Source organism: Phyllostomus hastatus, unplaced genomic scaffold (genome assembly GCF_019186645.2).
Source record: "Phyllostomus hastatus isolate PE091 unplaced genomic scaffold, TTU_PhHast_1.1 phas_contig_495, whole genome shotgun sequence".
Lineage (NCBI taxonomy): Eukaryota > Metazoa > Chordata > Mammalia > Chiroptera > Phyllostomidae > Phyllostomus > Phyllostomus hastatus.
This window is the reverse complement of record NW_025333895.1, coordinates 5977815-5993898: the sequence shown is the minus strand read 5'-3', so window position 1 is coordinate 5993898 and position 16084 is coordinate 5977815. Positions and strand designations below refer to the sequence as shown.

General features: G+C 61.4%; 1 protein-coding gene across 1 annotated transcript in view; it reads right to left on the bottom strand.

Moving 5' to 3' along the window:
- ASS1 (argininosuccinate synthase 1) overlaps positions 1–11001 on the bottom strand; it is a 47704-nt gene extending 36703 nt beyond the window's left edge. Inside the window, exons 1-5 of the mRNA XM_045846358.1 lie at positions 10907–11001; positions 6257–6318; positions 4482–4588; positions 2587–2655; positions 1426–1614 (exon numbers count right to left, since the gene is read on the bottom strand). Coding sequence (XP_045702314.1) covers positions 1426–1614; positions 2587–2655; positions 4482–4586 — 363 coding nt within the window. The 5' untranslated portion in view covers positions 4587–4588; positions 6257–6318; positions 10907–11001. The remainder of the gene's footprint in view (positions 1–1425; positions 1615–2586; positions 2656–4481; positions 4589–6256; positions 6319–10906) is intronic.
- Positions 11002–16084: the final 5083 nt, after the last annotated feature.

Sequence of the window (16084 nt, the reverse complement as noted above, 5' to 3'; positions counted from 1 at the left end):
ATCACGTGCCCAACCCCTTATAGACGCCCAGTGCGAGCTCGCTGACCCAGGGCCCAAGCAAACGAATGAACGGGTGAGCTTTCGAAGATGTGAACCCTTGCCACGCTGGTCCTGGATGTTTGCATGCACCCTCAAATCCAACCTCCCGCATCATAATCTTAGCTGGGGGTGTCCCTGCATCACAGTGAGCCAGGGCCTGTGCCCCCACCACCACCTCGGCCACCCAGGGCAACGGGGGGCCCAGGGGCAGGTTAGCGCCTGTTCACGGGCGAGGTAGTGAGCTCCCCGTCACTGGGAGGAGTGGAGTTTTCTGACTGTGGGCTGGTTAAACAGCCAAGCCCTGTACCAGGCTACTGACACGGTGCCCTCTGACTCTGAGCGCTCACGACTCAAACATCTTCACAATGACAACTCTGGACAGTCGTCCACGTTGTTAGGGGTGCTGAGCCCCATGGCCTGCAGGACAGCGTGCAGAGGAGGGCTTTCCCGCCCCCGGGCCCTCCCCCGGCCTGCACGGACACACGCAGGGCCAGGAGGAGGGGACAGCTACAGGTGGAACGGTGTCCCCACGGAGGACACGTGGACGCCCGAGCTCCCAGGTCCTGAGTCCGTGACCTTGTTCGGAAATAGGATCTGGACGGAGGTCACCAAGGTAAGATGGGGGGACCTGACCACACACGACGGGTGTCCTGATCAAGAGGAAACGTTGGACACAACGCTGGACACCCACAGAGGGAAGGCGACATGCAGATGGGGGCCGAGTGATGCGTCTCCCGGGAGCCAGGACAGAGGCCTGAGTCGGTCCCTTCCCTGCACCTTCCAAGGGGGCACGGCCCTGCCGACACCTTGACCTTGGACTCTGGCCTCCAGACCGGGGCGCAGCACGTCTCTGTTGCTTAAACCGCCCCGTTTGCGGCCCCGGGAAGCCGAGGCAGAGTCTCACCCCTGTTTGGCACAGGGAGAAACTGAGGCTCGGGCGGGGGGCGGGGGAGGGCTTCGCGCAGCTGGGGCCCAAACCCGCTCTGCTCGCTCGGGGCTCCCCACCCTCCTCACCCCAGAGACGGCGGCTCACGCTCTGCGACCTTGGCCGGTGGGGACGTCCCACGGCTCAGCCTCAAGTCTACCACACGGGGTGACATCGCTCCCATCACGCGTGGAACCTGCACACGGCGCTCAGTGCACCTGGGGCTCAGGGTGCAGCTGTCGCTATGCCTGGGCGTTCACCGCTGCGTACTGGCGACATTCCTCTCACTCGGGCCAACCTGCCCGCCCACCCGCCGTGCGCCTGACGGTCACGGGGGGGCGGGGGGGGGCAGGCACCCACAGTGCTCGAGGGCCGTCTGTCCACCGCCAGCGCCGGCGTCTCCCTGCGCAGCCCTCCTCCCTCCGCCCGGCCTCCCCGGCGCCCTCTGCCCTTGGCCTCACCTTTCCCGTGGCGCCGTGGGACACGTACTTGGCGCCCTCTCGCTGGGCGATCTCCACTTGCTTGCGGGCGATGCAGGGCCTGGCCAGGGAGGTGCCCAGGAGGTAGCGGTCCTCGTACAGTGCGCTGGACTGGATGGCGGGCCAGATGAACTCCTCCACAAACTCCTTGCTGACGTCCTCGATGAACACCTGTGGGAGAGCCCGTGGGAGGGAGTGTCAGCAAGGCCGGGCCCAGTCGGGAGGCAGAGCCCGAGGGGACTGACGGGGGTCTGCGTCTAAGGCAGACACAGCTAATGGTGCAGACATTGCTAATCAATCCCAGCATGCATGCAGTACCATTACTCTCAGTCCTGCACTCACGCCAGACATTATTAATCAATCGGGATACACCATCCCACTGAAACTAGCCGTGGTTCTTAAATCCATCCCAGCACAGCATTCTGGGCCTGAAATAAAACTTAGTTGTCACCTAAGATCTAGGGCCATAGAATGATGTCAAAAGCCAGCGATGATTTCATCTGCAGGGGGCAGCTGGCCATCCCTGGAGGTATTTTTGGTTTTCACACCCTGGGTCGGGTGAGGGAACTGGTTCTGACTCGGATGTCGGGGACGCCCCCGCGGGAGCTGCTCGCACGGGCACCGTGAGCCCACGTTGGCAGGGACCACGTTCACCACGTGGGTCCCGCACCCGGCCTGGGGCCAGCCCGCCACAGGATTAGATGCACAATCGACGCACTAACTTGGTAGAGTTTTCCGATTCTGTTGAACGGATGCAGGAGGGGTACATGGACACAGGTAAGTGAGGAATGGCTGGGCGGATGGCTGGGTGACGGATGAGTGGATGAAAGGGTGGAGGGACAGACGGACAGAGAGATGAAAGAGGGACGGCGGGGGGCGGGGGTTGGATGCAGGATGGATGGGAGGTGGCCGGCTGAGGACCAGACAGATGGGTGGAGGGCAGAAGGCGGAGGAAGTCGGGTGGAGGAGAGCTGAGGGGGCACCCACATGCCTGACAGCAGAAGGAATGGATCTCTCACTCTTGGAAGCAAGAGGACCAATGGGAAGGGGTGCAGGCGACAAGGCACTCTGCGACAGGGGGGCCCACGGCTGCCCCCACCACGCCACGACCCTGCTGCCGACCCCGACCCCTCGACAGGGTACCTTTTTGGCCCCGAGCTTCAGCGCCTTCTTCCTGGCTTCCTCGAAGTCTTCCTTCTGGCCGATGTTAGCCTAAGGGGCGGGGGCAACCAGTCAGGGGGCAGGAGGAGCAGAGAAGAGCGTCAGCCCCCCTGCAGGGTGGCTCCCTCTGACCGCTGACGTCACCGACACCGTAAGCAGAGAGGGCGCAGGCCAGGGTCTGGAGCAGGTGGCGAGCCTCCAGGGGCCAACACTAGGTGGCAGGACTGGCTGAGCCGGGCCCTGGCGGCTGCAGGGCAGCTGGTGCCTGGGCTGCCACATTCGCTATCACTGCCTTGAAGATCAAAGGCTTCCCTGGAACCATCTTTTCTCCCACCTCCCCGCAAAGCCAGGGCGAAGTTCGGCTTGCCAGGAGCGGCCCAGCCCCCAGCTCAGGGCTCACTGCCCCAGCCACGTGCAGCCACTCCGTCACATTCGAGCAAGAGGGGCCTGTGCTCAGGCTCCCGGCTGCCCTGTGCTGCCGCCTGAGCCCCGGTTCCGAGGGCCCCCGTCTGGACACCGACATACTCTCAGCCGGCCGCACTCGGGGCTGCTGCCCGGACCTTGGCCCTGCATGCTGCTCACCAGGCCCCGGGATCCTCCCAGAGTCCAGCGGCAGGTGCTCCCAGGAGGCTGCTCAGCCTTAAGTCTGCGCCGTGGTGGCCCTCGAGGCAGGCTCCGCACCCACACGCAGCTCTGGCGCTCACTCCCCAGGTGACTGAGCAACGTGCTTCCCTCCCTGGGCCTCCCGCACCCCACCTGAATGACGTGGGGGCGGGGCCCCGTGAGGGATGGTGACTGGACCTTACGTGCAAACGCACCGCTCTGGCAGCAGCTGAATTTGTCTGCTCAGAGCAGCACCCTTACCTCCTCTGGGAACAGAACCTTCTTTCCTGGGACTTCCTCCCATAGGATTGGAGGGGAGCAAATCATGTCTCCTGCTCACTGTAGGGGCGGGCCCATGACCCAAGGCTAGCCAATCAGAGCCTTCTAAGACACAGCCAGTGATCGGTGTGTGATGGGCAGTGACTCAGGCCGGTGAGCATACCCTTGGGCCCTGGTGTCAGAGCCTCTGAGGGAAGCTCTCCTTCTGGAAAAACGGGGCTCTGATGACGCGAGCCTTGCCTGCCCCGTGGAGAGGCCCAAGATGGAGCTAGGCGGAGAGGGAGACAGAGCTGGATGGGAACCTGGATCAAGCCTTGCCTGAAGCCATGTGCCCCTGGATTTCTCAGTTACATGAGCCAAGAACTGTCTGGTTTTTGTTTGTTTGTTTTGCTTCAGCTAGTTTGAGTTAGGTTTTTAGAATTTGCAGCCAGGAGTCCTGAAAAAGCACAGCCACGGGGCCAAAGATTCAGAAGCCACGCCCCGGTTCATCAGAAGTGGGGCCGGCTCGATGACGGGTGTCTGCCATGCACCCCGGGTGGGAGACTGGCATCACACATAACCTATGGCCTGTGGCCTGTGACCTCCCTGTCGTTCCAGGACTAGGTGGTCCGCAGGGGCTCAGCCAGCTCAGCCGCCGCAGGGCCCCACAGCCTGCTGCATTTCTGGGGGCTGGCCAGGACTTTGGGAAAGGGGAAGACAGGGGGGCCCTCAGCAGGCCCAGCCCAGTGTCCTCCAGGCAGGCAACCAGTGGCACTGCCAAGCTCGTGTCTGGTGTCCCTTGTCCGGTCCCCCACGGGAGAACTGGGGGGGCCCAATGCTCTGCACTGGGGGGCACCTCTCGGACCTGGGGGCCACCACGGATGCTCACTGCACAGATGACGAAGGTGAGACAGCACAATGGGGAGCACGTTCCCACCGTTCAAGACAGGCTTGGGGGGGAGGCTGGGCTGGGTGGGCAGCAGGCGGGAGGACAGACACCCCGGGGGCCTCCTCACCAGGTAGGCGATGACGTCATAGCCTTGTTCCTTCAGCCACACGAGGATGCAGGAGGTGTCCAGGCCGCCACTGTAGGCCAGGACCACGGAGCCCTTGCTGGACATGTCTGGAGAGAGGCGAGCAAGAATGTGGGCGGCGGATCCGGCCCGGCCCCACCTGCCACCTGTGCAAACAGCTCCCTCCCGGCCTGTGCCTCAGCCCCCACCTCGGCCTTGGGCAGCCTTACCCTCTGGACAAGTGCCCCTGAGCACTGGGGACAGGGTGCTCACAAACATGAGGGCCGGCTGAGACGCTCCTCCTCCCCACAACACGCCCCTTCCACACCCCCAGCAGTCCCCGCGGGGACCCTGCCCTGCACACGGCTCGCACACACCCACAAGCCACCCGGGGCCTGGGAATGCTGACAGCAATGGGGGGTGGTGGGGTGGGGGTGGAGGTGCATGTCTGGGGGCCAATCCCCCTCCAGCTGGAGAAGGAGTCTGAGGCTGAGCTATTTGGCCAAGGCCGGGATGCAAAGGACACAGCAGTCAGGAGCCTCTGGGGCCCCCACACCCCAGCTAGAACTGCTCCTTGCTCAGCTCACACAGTGCCAGGCAGGGTCACTCTGCACCCTGACTGTGACCCCAGGGAGTAGGAGTCGTCATGCCCACTGGCGAGGCAGAGACAGGGCTCACAGAGGTCAGCAGCGGCCAGAGGCCAGGGCACGAGTCTGTGCCTGGCTCTAGCACCTGGGCTCTTCCCAGCATGCCATGCTGCCTTCCAGCTGTGGGCCCCCCCAGGGACAGAGCCCACCCCCACCCCCACCCCCCACCGACCTCTCCCACTTGGGGCCCCAGTGACCCTTCACATGCTGGGATTTCAGGCTCTTTTCAAATGCAAGTATCTCTGAGGAGCGGGCACAGAGGGCCAAGCCCCTCAGTGAACCCCACTCTGAAAATGATCAGTGGGGGGGGGCTCAGAAGCCAGCCCCCCGAGTAGGGGTGGGGAAACAGAGGCACGGAGAGAGAAGGTGGCATGCAGAGTCACAGAGCCCCTGTGGCCGGCAGCTCCTCCCAGGACGTGTGGATGACAGAGGTGTCCCTCTGCAGAGTGGACAGGACAGCGGGTCATCCCCCACGCTGCTGTCCCACCCCTCAGCTCCAGGGAAGCGCGTGCTTGAGGCCATCGGCCAGCAGGGGGCAGGCCCCCGCTTCCCACGTTTACAGGGAGCGTGCCTGTGTCTCGCGGAGCGGGTACACTGCAGACTGACCAAAGCCAGGGTCCTTACCGGACACTACTGGGAAAGGCTGCAGACGCCCCACCCTCACCACAGACCCCCGGGAGCCGGCGGGGGCTGTCAGCACCGCAGTGCAGACGCCTGTGCCCCGGACTCCCCGTGTGGCCGGAGGGTCAGAGAGGTGAAGCGCTGGCCCGGTGGCCCCTCCCTGGGCAGCAGAGCCTGGACACGAAGCCTCACCGTGTGACATGTCCGCTGTGCATTTCCTGACACGTCACAGGCCCACCCACCCACTGGCCCCAGGGCCCACAGGCTCGCATTGCCCTTTGGACTCGGAAGAAAACACCCCTTGGGACAGAGAGGCTGTGGGTGGGTCTGGCGGATACCCACAACTCCCCCCGTGCTGGCCATTCGGCCACCTGCTGGGGACTCACCAGACCCTGACTCTGGGGCCAGCAGACAGTGCCCATGGCCACCTCAGCCAGGGAACAGGCCATCGGGGACGGAGGGGAGTAGAGAGGAGGGAGGGAGGCAGGAAGGACTAACGGCGAGAAGTACCTGGGGTGGAGGTGTGGATTCCGGCTTCTGGAATCTGTCGTCCCCACTTGGTGAACCTCTCTCTGCAGAAGCAAAACCAAGAGCAGCTCAGCTTCCAGGCACTGGCAGCCCCGGCAGGGGCGGGGGGCTGGGGGAGCAGCAGAGAGGCAGAAGCCCTGCACTAGCCTTCCCAGCTGCTGGAACCCCCGCGGAGCAGCCTGGCTGAGGGGGGACACGGGCCGGCCAGCGCGCCTCGCCTCTCTGATCTGGGAGGGGCGTGTGGGTGGGGTGGGGAGTATGTCCTGTTCGCATCTTCTCAACAGCTCTCTTGAGGTGTAACTGACATGCAATAGACCGCCTGCACTGAGGGTGCCCAGTTGAGTGGGTTTTGGCACCCCTGAAACTATCACCACAATCAAGGTCCAGAACGTGTCTATTGGGAGCTGAATATTCCATTCGTGCGGCCTCGTGTTAGAGGCAGGGAAACTGAGGCTCGGGTTAAGGAGTTTGCTCAAAGCCGTGCTTGGCTGGTACGCGGCCAGGCCGGCGCTGAAACCTGCGTCGGCCGGGCGTGTACGGACAAGGTGCCCCTCTCCGGGAAGGCGCAGGAGGGGGATCCCTGGGGCCTGAGACTCAGAGACACGACCCGGGCCCAGGATTTGCCAGCTCTTCGGGTCGCCCCTGGTCTGCCACCTCCAGAACACACCTGGCTGGAGCCCAGAGGGTGGGCACCAGAGGGGGGAGGGGCCCCTCCTGGAGACAGACACACCGCAAACCAGTGGCCTGTCTGGCTCTGCTTCAGCGGTTCCGCCGCGCCGTGTACTTTGCCCACCACAACACGCCACAGGCTGTGTTCTAACCGCCCGCTCCCCCCGCTGTGAGCTCCACGGGACAGGGGCCATCTGGCAGACAGAGCCTGGCACGCGCAGGCTCTGAGAACAGCGCCGCCTGCTCTGCCGTCCAGAGGTCAGTTCCTCACTGGTAAAGAGAGGGGGTTAAAGTCCTCCCACGTCTGGAATTCTGTGGGTGCTCCTTCAGAAACCAGCGAGCCCTCTGCCTGCCAGGCCGTGCACAGGTGCGGGCACGGAGGCCCTTGGCCAAGGGTCTGAGTGGTGTGCAAGAACCTGAGTGTGTATCCAGCACCTGGGAGTGTGTATCTGAGAGTGAACACACGTGCCACACCTGTAAGAGTGTGCACGCACGTTTGTGTGTGCGTGCACATGCACACCGAGGTTAGGCAGGCAGGTGGCCTGGGAGAATGATGCAATCTGACACTGGCGTAGCTCCTGCCCTCCCCACCCCTGGGGAAGTCCCGCCCCCAGCCAGCAAGGTCCCTGCAGCAGAAGCTAAATGAAGCCGAGGCCCGGCTCAGGGGCCAGGGGAGGGGAGGTGATAGGCGAGGAAGACAAGAGCGATCGGCCACAGTCCAGTGAGCAGGCACTCCCTCCGGGTAAAGCGCAGCAGCCTGGTCCTCCAGACCGGGGTTCAGGAGACTTAAGCTGCTCATCTGCACAGCTAGTGAGAACCATCCATCCCCCACGGGGCTGCGAGGATTCGGGCAGATGCTGGGGAGGGAGCCCGTGCCTACTGTACTCTCCCGCCGCTGGCGTGGTGACCTTGGGCAAGCCCCTCACTGACCCTCCACGCAACCTGAAAACCCTTCTGGTCCGACACTGGGCTGCCTGCCGGCAGGAAGCGTCTGGCAGATCCCGGCTGGACTCAGCCTCCTCTGGCCCCAGCCTGGCCCCGCCCCACCCTTCCGGAAGGACCCAGGCAGTCTTCCTCAGCTCCCAGGGCCGGCCCAGCCATCCTTTACCAGAGTGCCTGGCCCCAAAGCAGGGGACGTCCCCCACGGCCCCAGCCAGAGCCATCCCGCCAGCTTCCGGTGGAGGTGCCTGGTCCTCGCCCAATGCCGAGAAAACCCCTGAGCTCTAAAATGTGAAAGCTGGGACGGTGACAAGGGCAGATACTATGTTCAGTGCCATGTGCAGGAAATGTCCTGTGTGCTTTCACGGTGGAGAGACCATTAGTACCAGCTGAGGCTCAGGAAAGTTAAGCGACTTGCCCAGGTAGTGAGCTCGAGAATGGCCGTGCTGGGCTGTGGACACCACGGACCTCCCGTTACTTTACACAGCTTCCAGAAAACAAAACCCCCGACGAATCACCGCCCATCAGTACTCGGTCCGCACGCCAGGGCTGCAGCCTGGTGGGTGTCCTCCTGAAACCCCTCTCTGCCACTCGAACTCAGCTGAGCTGCGTTCATTACTTGGAAACCGGAGCTGTGCCCAGGCCACAAGGATTCTCCTGGACTTCGGGATTTCCTCATTCTAGGATTGCAGCTCCTACCTCTCCGCGGCCCTCAGTAGTGTCTGGCAGAGCTAGGCTGCAATTCCACACTTTGACCATGAGCTGGCGCTGTCAGGTTTGCCTGACAGACCCCACTCATTGCATCTGTCCGTTCTTGCTGAGACAGGGAGGTTTTCTCCCCAAACAACAGGTAAGGAAGCTGAGGGCCGGAGACTCGTCCTAGGCTCCATACTGAGCCGGCTCTCCGCGGTCATTCCTAGGGCCTGAGAATCCATCAGGAATGCTGGGCCATCTTGGAGCTGCCAGCACCCCAAAAAGCTTCCTCCACCCAAAGCTGAGGGTCATTTGGGAGTCCGCCTTGGAGTGGGAAGATTGAGTCTCTAGTTTCTCGAAAATGCCCTGGGGTAGGCGAGAGAGAGACTACGCAGACTCGCGAGGCCCTGGTGACAGACACCCAACCCCTCTCCGAAGAGCAGATGGCCATGGGGAGATGGTGCATTCATTTATTTGTTCACTCTGTTGATAATACTGAACCGCACATGCGGTCCCGGCCTACCCCGAGTCTGGGGAGGGTGCCTGCCCCAAGGAGGAAGGGAGCCAAGGCGAGGAAGAGCCCCCTTTCCCAAAGCATTACAGCACGTAAGTCAGAGCCCCGGGGCCTGATTCCTGCGGGCTCTTTCCACTCGGTGCCCACAGGCAAGCTTCTCACTTCTGGGGCTGTGCACCCCCATGGAAGGCGTCCGCTGCTTCCGGCGGCGCCCAGAGCCCAGGGGAAAGCGCTTGCGCAGCAGGTCAGTCTGGGCCTGGCCCCTCCTCTGCCCGCATGGAGGCCCCCGCTGCGGTCCTGGGCCCGGAGAAAAGGGTGAGCCGACTGAGCCCAGCGCCGCATGTGAGCCCTTTGGAGCTCCGTGCTGAGTGGGAGCCTTCCTCCTCCACTCTCCTGTGCCCAGCCGGCCTGGGCGCTCAGCGGGCGGGATGCACCACTCACTCCCGAGCGCGCTGAGCAGAGCCAGAACCGCTTCTCAGTACAGCACACAGGTGGCCCCACCTGGGACTGCTCTGTCCCATGTGCCCCTGCCCTGGCTGAGAGGGGGGATGGGAGGGCGAGGGGGTTTTTAAGGGAGACCCCTCCAGGTCCTAACATCACCCAAATTCCCAGTCCTCCGTGGCAGCTTCAGCCCCTGCCACTGGAACCTAAGGGAGGAGGGCGGGGAAGCTGACCCCTGTTCCTGTCCACTGCAGGGCACCACCCAGACACAGTGAGTGCGTGGACCCAGGCAGTGCCAGGACCGTCTGCAGAGGCCTGCCACTGAGCGGCAGCTCTGACGGATGGGGAGCCTGAGGCTCGGGAAGCAGAGAGACTGACCCATAGCCTCCAGAACCTGCCCTCTCCTGACACAGAGCGTGGGCTGGAGCGGAGGGATCAAAGCCCCGTGCCTATTTGATCCATCCTCGGATAAAGGACAGGTTTGTTCCTGCCCAAATGTGCGGCCAGACGGCCAGGCTCCGAAGGAGACGCCTGCCTCGCAGAGGGGGATACTGAGCGGGGCGGGGGACGGGGGTCACGGGACCTTCTCAGGCAGGGCCCAGGCGAGATGGGAGAGGACTTTCCCCCCTTTCGCCATGACCCTCCCTTCCTGCAGGGCGCAGCAGCCCAAGGCGCCCAAGCCGACAGCAACGCGGATGGCGGACGGTTTCCTGAGGAGTGGCCCCTCCCACAGCCCGGAGCCCAGAGCCCAGAGCCCAGAGCCAGCCGGAAACCGGGCACCTCGGCCGAGCGAGGCCACCGATCCGGCCTGGGCAGGGAACGCAAACCCCTTCTAGGAAGAAGGCGACAGACGCCCCCTGCTGGTGAAGGAGTCCAGTCACACCCCAAGCACTGGAAGGGCAGCCCAGGTAGGAAACTGAGGCTGGGACGGCGCGAGGGGCCGCTGCGCGCAGGCTCAGGGGGATAAGGGGCAGAGGGGTGGGGGCGGTGCTCTGGCTTCACCCGGAGAAAAAGAGGGAGGTGGGAAGAGCCGGGACGAGAGCGTTTGGGACCCTCACAGCCTCTGCCTGTCCAAGTCTCCATTTGAGGGCTTCGCATCATACAGGCAGCTGGATCCGAGAAGGGAAATTCGGGAAGGACCTCGCCCGCGAAGGGGGCACATAACCTGACCTGCCCCCACAGACTCAGGACTCGCGCCCCAATCTCATCCCCACGGCGGAGGAACCCAGGAATGCGGCCGCCAGGCGTTTGAGCCACGGGAGCCCTGGCGTCGGCCCCTCCCCTCCCGTCCAGGTCTGAGCCCGGGTCCCCTCCGCCTCCTCGGTGTGACGGGGAGAGGGTGACCTAGGCTAGGGATCGGGATGGGGGCTCCTTACCGGGGTCCAGGCGGTGGTGGCGGAGCAGGGCCGACTGCAGCGCGAATCCTAGGTTATAAACCCGGGGCCAGGGGCAGGGCGGGGGACCCGGGGCACATGGGGAAACGCGCGCGTCAGGCCCCGCCCTGGGCCCGCCCCCTTCGAGGAGCCGCCCGGCGTTCCTGGCCACTCGCGGGTGGGCAGAGCCTCCGTTCCCTCCCTCTTTAATCCTCCCCTCTTCCATCCTCCCCGCTGCGGGCCATTCCACCCCCCACCCCTGCCTGTTTCTGGGTGCCCGCACACCCTCGGAGGGCGCACGCGGCGCAGGTCTCCCGGCCCTGGTTCGGGAAGCAGGTGGCCGATCAGAGCATCACAGGGGCTGGAACCCACGCAACTGGCAGGCTGAGCGCAGCCCTTCATTTAGAGACGTGCCCCCCACCCCGGGGGCCTGGCCTGCGGGGAGTGTAGAAGCGCTTCGAGGTGGGAGTGGGGGTAAAAGTCCCTTAGGTGGAGTTCCGGGCCCACATTTGGGCGCTGGCCTTTCTGCAGAGTTTACAGCCGCTCCCTTACCCCTCCACCCCCGGGGGCCCGCATCCCACTGTAGGAGGCAGAAGTGGAGGCGCCAGTAGAAAGTCTGGGTTTCCTCCCGGTGCGGGATGGAGCCCTGGCTGTCTCCCCAGAGCCGGGCACCTGACCAGACTCCCAAGGGCGCCCAGTACACAGAGACTGAAGACTGGCTGACTGCTCACCCATTGAGCAGCGAGGAAAGTTTAGGTTCACAGAGGTGCAGCTTCTTGTTGCAAAAAGAAACGGAGTTGTGAGCCGGGGCTGGCCTTCAGAGATTCCAGACCCGTTTCCCAGCCGGGTTTACTGACCCCAGTGCCCCCATCACTGCAACCACAGACCCGTAGACCCGCAGGTCCTGCCCAGTCCGAGGCCGCGCCATAGTCAGGACCGCCCGCCCCCACAGCAGCTTCCCAAAGTCCTCTCAGCTCCCGTTGGAGGCGGAGCCTGAGGCCACCCTGCTGGGTTGGACACTGAGCCATCTTGGAAAAAGCGTAGGGGATCAGCCCCGTCCTCGGCCCTTTCCTGCAACCAAGAAGCAGCCAGAGATCCGGGACCCTCGGCAGAGAGGGGCCAGGAAGTTGCTGCCGTCATCCCCGCCGCACAGATGAGACCTGCGGCACAGAGAGGGTGCACTTTCCCCGAGGCCGCACAGCGTGCAGGTGGCGGGACAGGCCCAGACCCCAGTGTCTGCAGCTCGGGCCCAAACCCTCTGCTCTGGTTTAGGCTCAAAGTGAGTGGGAGGAGCCAGGGTCTCAGTCCCCCTGGCCACGGGCTGTGGGGACACTGACTCCTCACAGTTCTGCAAAATGGCTCCAGCCCAAGGCACTGTCCCTTCCTGACACCCGGGCGCCAATGACGTGGGGGGCGGTGAGGTCACAGCTCCGTGGAGAGGAAGACAGGGACCCGACTGCCAGCAGGGGCGCTGCCCACTGGGCCCCGGGATGGATTTTGCCCAGAGGCAGAGGTCAAGGTGAGAGGAGACTGGCCTGCTCCTGGGTGAGCGGCTTCTCACCTCCCCCTCCATCTGTGCCATGCACACTCTGCCCCAGGACCCCCCCCCCCCCGCCGAGTGGACCCTCAGTCCAGGGCTGGGGCATGACCCAAGGGGACCACCACCTGGGACTCTGCCACCATGGCCTTGCCTTTCGCTCACATCCAGGTTGGGGCTCCTCAAGGAGCCTACGTGCCTCCCAGGCAAGTGGCCTGGGTGCCACTGGGTGGTGCTTCTAAAAGCACAGCAACGCCAAGGCCTGCCCAGGTGGAGAGACTGAGGCAGTGGGGTCTGGGATGGGGCTATCTTCTAAATACATCTGTCCACATCTGCCCTACTCCCCCACCTCCTCCTCCCCCACACTGGCCTGCCCCCTCCTCACTCCGACCTCACGACAGCCTCCTGACACCTCCCCACTTTGCCCACTACCCCCTCCAACCCTCTCTCCACCCAGCAGCGAAGGAGCTCCTAGAGCCGTGCGTCAGCACTGGGTGTCAGCACCGGGCGCTGCTTCTTGAAACCCTTTGAAGGGTCGTTCCCCACCCCCATGGGTTCCCAGTTGTTCTAGCAGCATGAGCTGGAGACTTTCCTTTTCCCATCTAGTTACGTGGGCACCTCTGTTGAAAATTAATTGACCGTGTAAGTGTGGGCCTATTTCCAGGTCCCCTTTTCTGCTCCGTGGATCGATTGATTTAGCCTTATGCCAACGCTGTCTCGGTGACGACGGCTCTGCAGTGCGTCTTAAAGTCAGTGTCCGCCTTCCAACTTCCTTCCGTTTCCAGCCGTTTTGGCTGCTCCAGGTCCTTTGAATTTCCAAATAAACGGTAGAACCGGCTTGTCAATTTACCATATCTTCGGACTATAAGACACACTCTTTCTCCCAAATTTGGGAGGAAAAGGGGGTGCATCTTATAGTCCGAATGTAGCTTACCTGGCACCCTGTGTGTGTGTGTGTGGGGGGGGGGGTGGAGCAGGGTCACGGGTTATTGAATATTTTACCACCTCTTTTGCTTCAAAAAAATTTTTTTCCTATTTTCCTCCTCTAAAACCTAGGTACATCTTATGGTCTGGTGTGTCTTACAGTCCTAAAAATATGGCATATGAAAAGCCTTTTGGGGTTCTGAGTGGGGATTGTAATACATCTGCATATATAATATCAACTTGGGGAGAAAGGACAACTTAACAATATTGAACTTTTCGATGTGGGATCATAGAACATTTTTCCATGTGTTTATAGCTTAAAAAATTTTCCAGAACTAAAACAAGAACAAAAAACAGAACAAAACAGAAAACCACCTTAAAACCATTTATTCGAAAGTATCCATTGCCGCTTACGTGAGCAGTGGGGACGAGACCCAGTCGGCCCACCCTTCAGGAGGCTAGGCCGTGAGTGATGCTCGGTTACGGTGAATTCCATGTTTGTCTGAAAGCAGAGGTGTGTCTCTAAGCTAGTGATGAACTCTATTCCCTTCAGTGCCACGAAACAGCTCCTTTAGCTGATGTGGAGCCTCAGGGAAGGCTCTTGTAAGGATACAGCCCAGCAGGCTCCAGAGCCGGACCAGCTGGCGTTTCACAGGTCCCCGCAGGTGATGAGGCTTCAAGATGGACCAGGCAGGGCTGGACGCGCTCCGGCTGGAAAAGGATGTGTGGTCACTGTGGGAAAGGCCTGCCGTCTGTGGCGTGCCCGTGACCAAGGCCACCGCTTGTGCTCGAAGAGATGGGGCTCCTTGGGGTCTCAGGCATGGCTGCTCCAGAGCCCAGCTTTCTCAAGATGGACATTTTGTTGGGCACTTTGGATAAATCGCCAGGTGCAGGCCCGTTCTTCTGTTCAGGCCTTTTTAGAGACGAGAAAGAAAGAAAGAAGACCTGGCAGGTTGGGGCATCTCCGGTGAGTGATGTAAAGCCCTCAGTGTCAGCGGGAGTGCCAGGGACCCCTCTCGGCCCAGGCACCTGGGCACTGTTCTGTAGCTTCTACGGTTTGTAGCGTAGGTCTTGCCGACCTTTCGTTAAACTTCAAAGTATTTTAAGCTTTTCGATGTTATTGTAAATAACATTTAAAATTTCATTTTCCAGATTTGTGTTGCTAGTGTATAAATATAAAATTGACTTTGGTATATTGACCTTCTGTTCTACGACCTTGCTAAATTCAGTGATTTTTTTACAGTAGATTCTTGTAAACAAACACCTGAGGATTTTCTAGGATATTTCTGGACAATACTGTCGTCTGTGAATGGAGACAGTTTTACTTTTCCCTTGAGTATCTTTATGTATTTTTTTTCTTGCCTTATTGCAAAGGCAGGGGCCCCTAGTCCTCAGCTGGTGAGAGTGGATACCCTCGCCTTGTCCAGGGTCTGAGGGGGAGGCATGCATTCATTCGCTCAATCTTTCACCATTGAGTTTGTCACGTGAGCTGTAGGCTTTTCACGGATGCTTCTCCTCAGGTGAAGACGTTCCTTTTTATTCTTCATCTTTTGAGAGTTCTTATCATGAGTAGGGGCTGCAATGTATCAAATGCCTTCTCTGCATCTATGGAGATGACATTATGATTTTCTTTATCTTATCATGTGGTGAATCACATCGATTTTTGGGTGTTGAACCAGCCTCACATTACTGGAATAATTACATCTCAATAAAGGTGACTTAAAAATGTTTAAGGCAACAATGAGACGGGCGACTTTGAGTGAAAAACGCATAAAGGACATAATCAATCGCGAGGTGAAGAACTTATCTGGATCTTGATGCCATGGATGCCATGTTTATGAGCAGTTGGCAGCTTGAAAACTGTCAGGCATCTGATGATGACAAGACAGTACTGTTGGCTATGTTAAGGTCTGATAACGGCATCGCGGATGTGTGTTTTGAAAGGTTTTGCGAGTCTGGAGGTGTGTTTGGAAGTACTAATGAATCAGCATGGGTTTTGAAAAGACCTGGCTGCCCCCCATCACCCGCAGGCTCACACCCAGGGCCTGCCCTGCCTGCCCTGCCCGCACCCCTGGCTCCAGCCGCACCGGCCGCCTGGGCCTCCTTCCACCTGCTGAGCTCTCCCACCCGCTGAGACATACTGTTTCTCGGGAATGGCCCCTCTGGCCCCGGCCCCTCCTCCACCAGCTTGGTCCCTCATCATCTCCTCGCTCCCGTGCTGGCACGAGAGGGCAGGTGCCTCAAGTTTCCATCAACAAAACGGAGCGACATGACGGCCACCACCTCCCCTCACCTGTGCCTCTGCAGGAGACCCCTCACCTGTCATCCTGCCCGGGCTCCCCCCCTCTTCCAGTCCACCCTGCACACTACAGCCGGGGGCGGTTTTCTCGGGGTTGCAGCTGACTTTTGTGGCTACTGGTCTGCGCTGCTGAAGGACCCGCTGGGGGGAAGTGAGTTCATTCAGTCCCCCAGCGACCTGCAGACACTGCCTGTGCAGCTAGCTGGGGCCCGGGCCCCTCCTGTCCTGTCTCCCCTCCGCCTCGCAAGGGCTCTGCACCTGCAGGTCGTGCAGGACGCTGGTGTGCGGGGACCCCAAGCACCCTGCCCTGTGGTCACCGCGTGGCTGGCATCAGAAGCCGCTTTGCCACTGCCCAGGCCGGGGAACCAGCCCCAGGGACAGAGAGTGTCCTCCAGGCTGGACCCCAGGTTGCCAGTCCCCA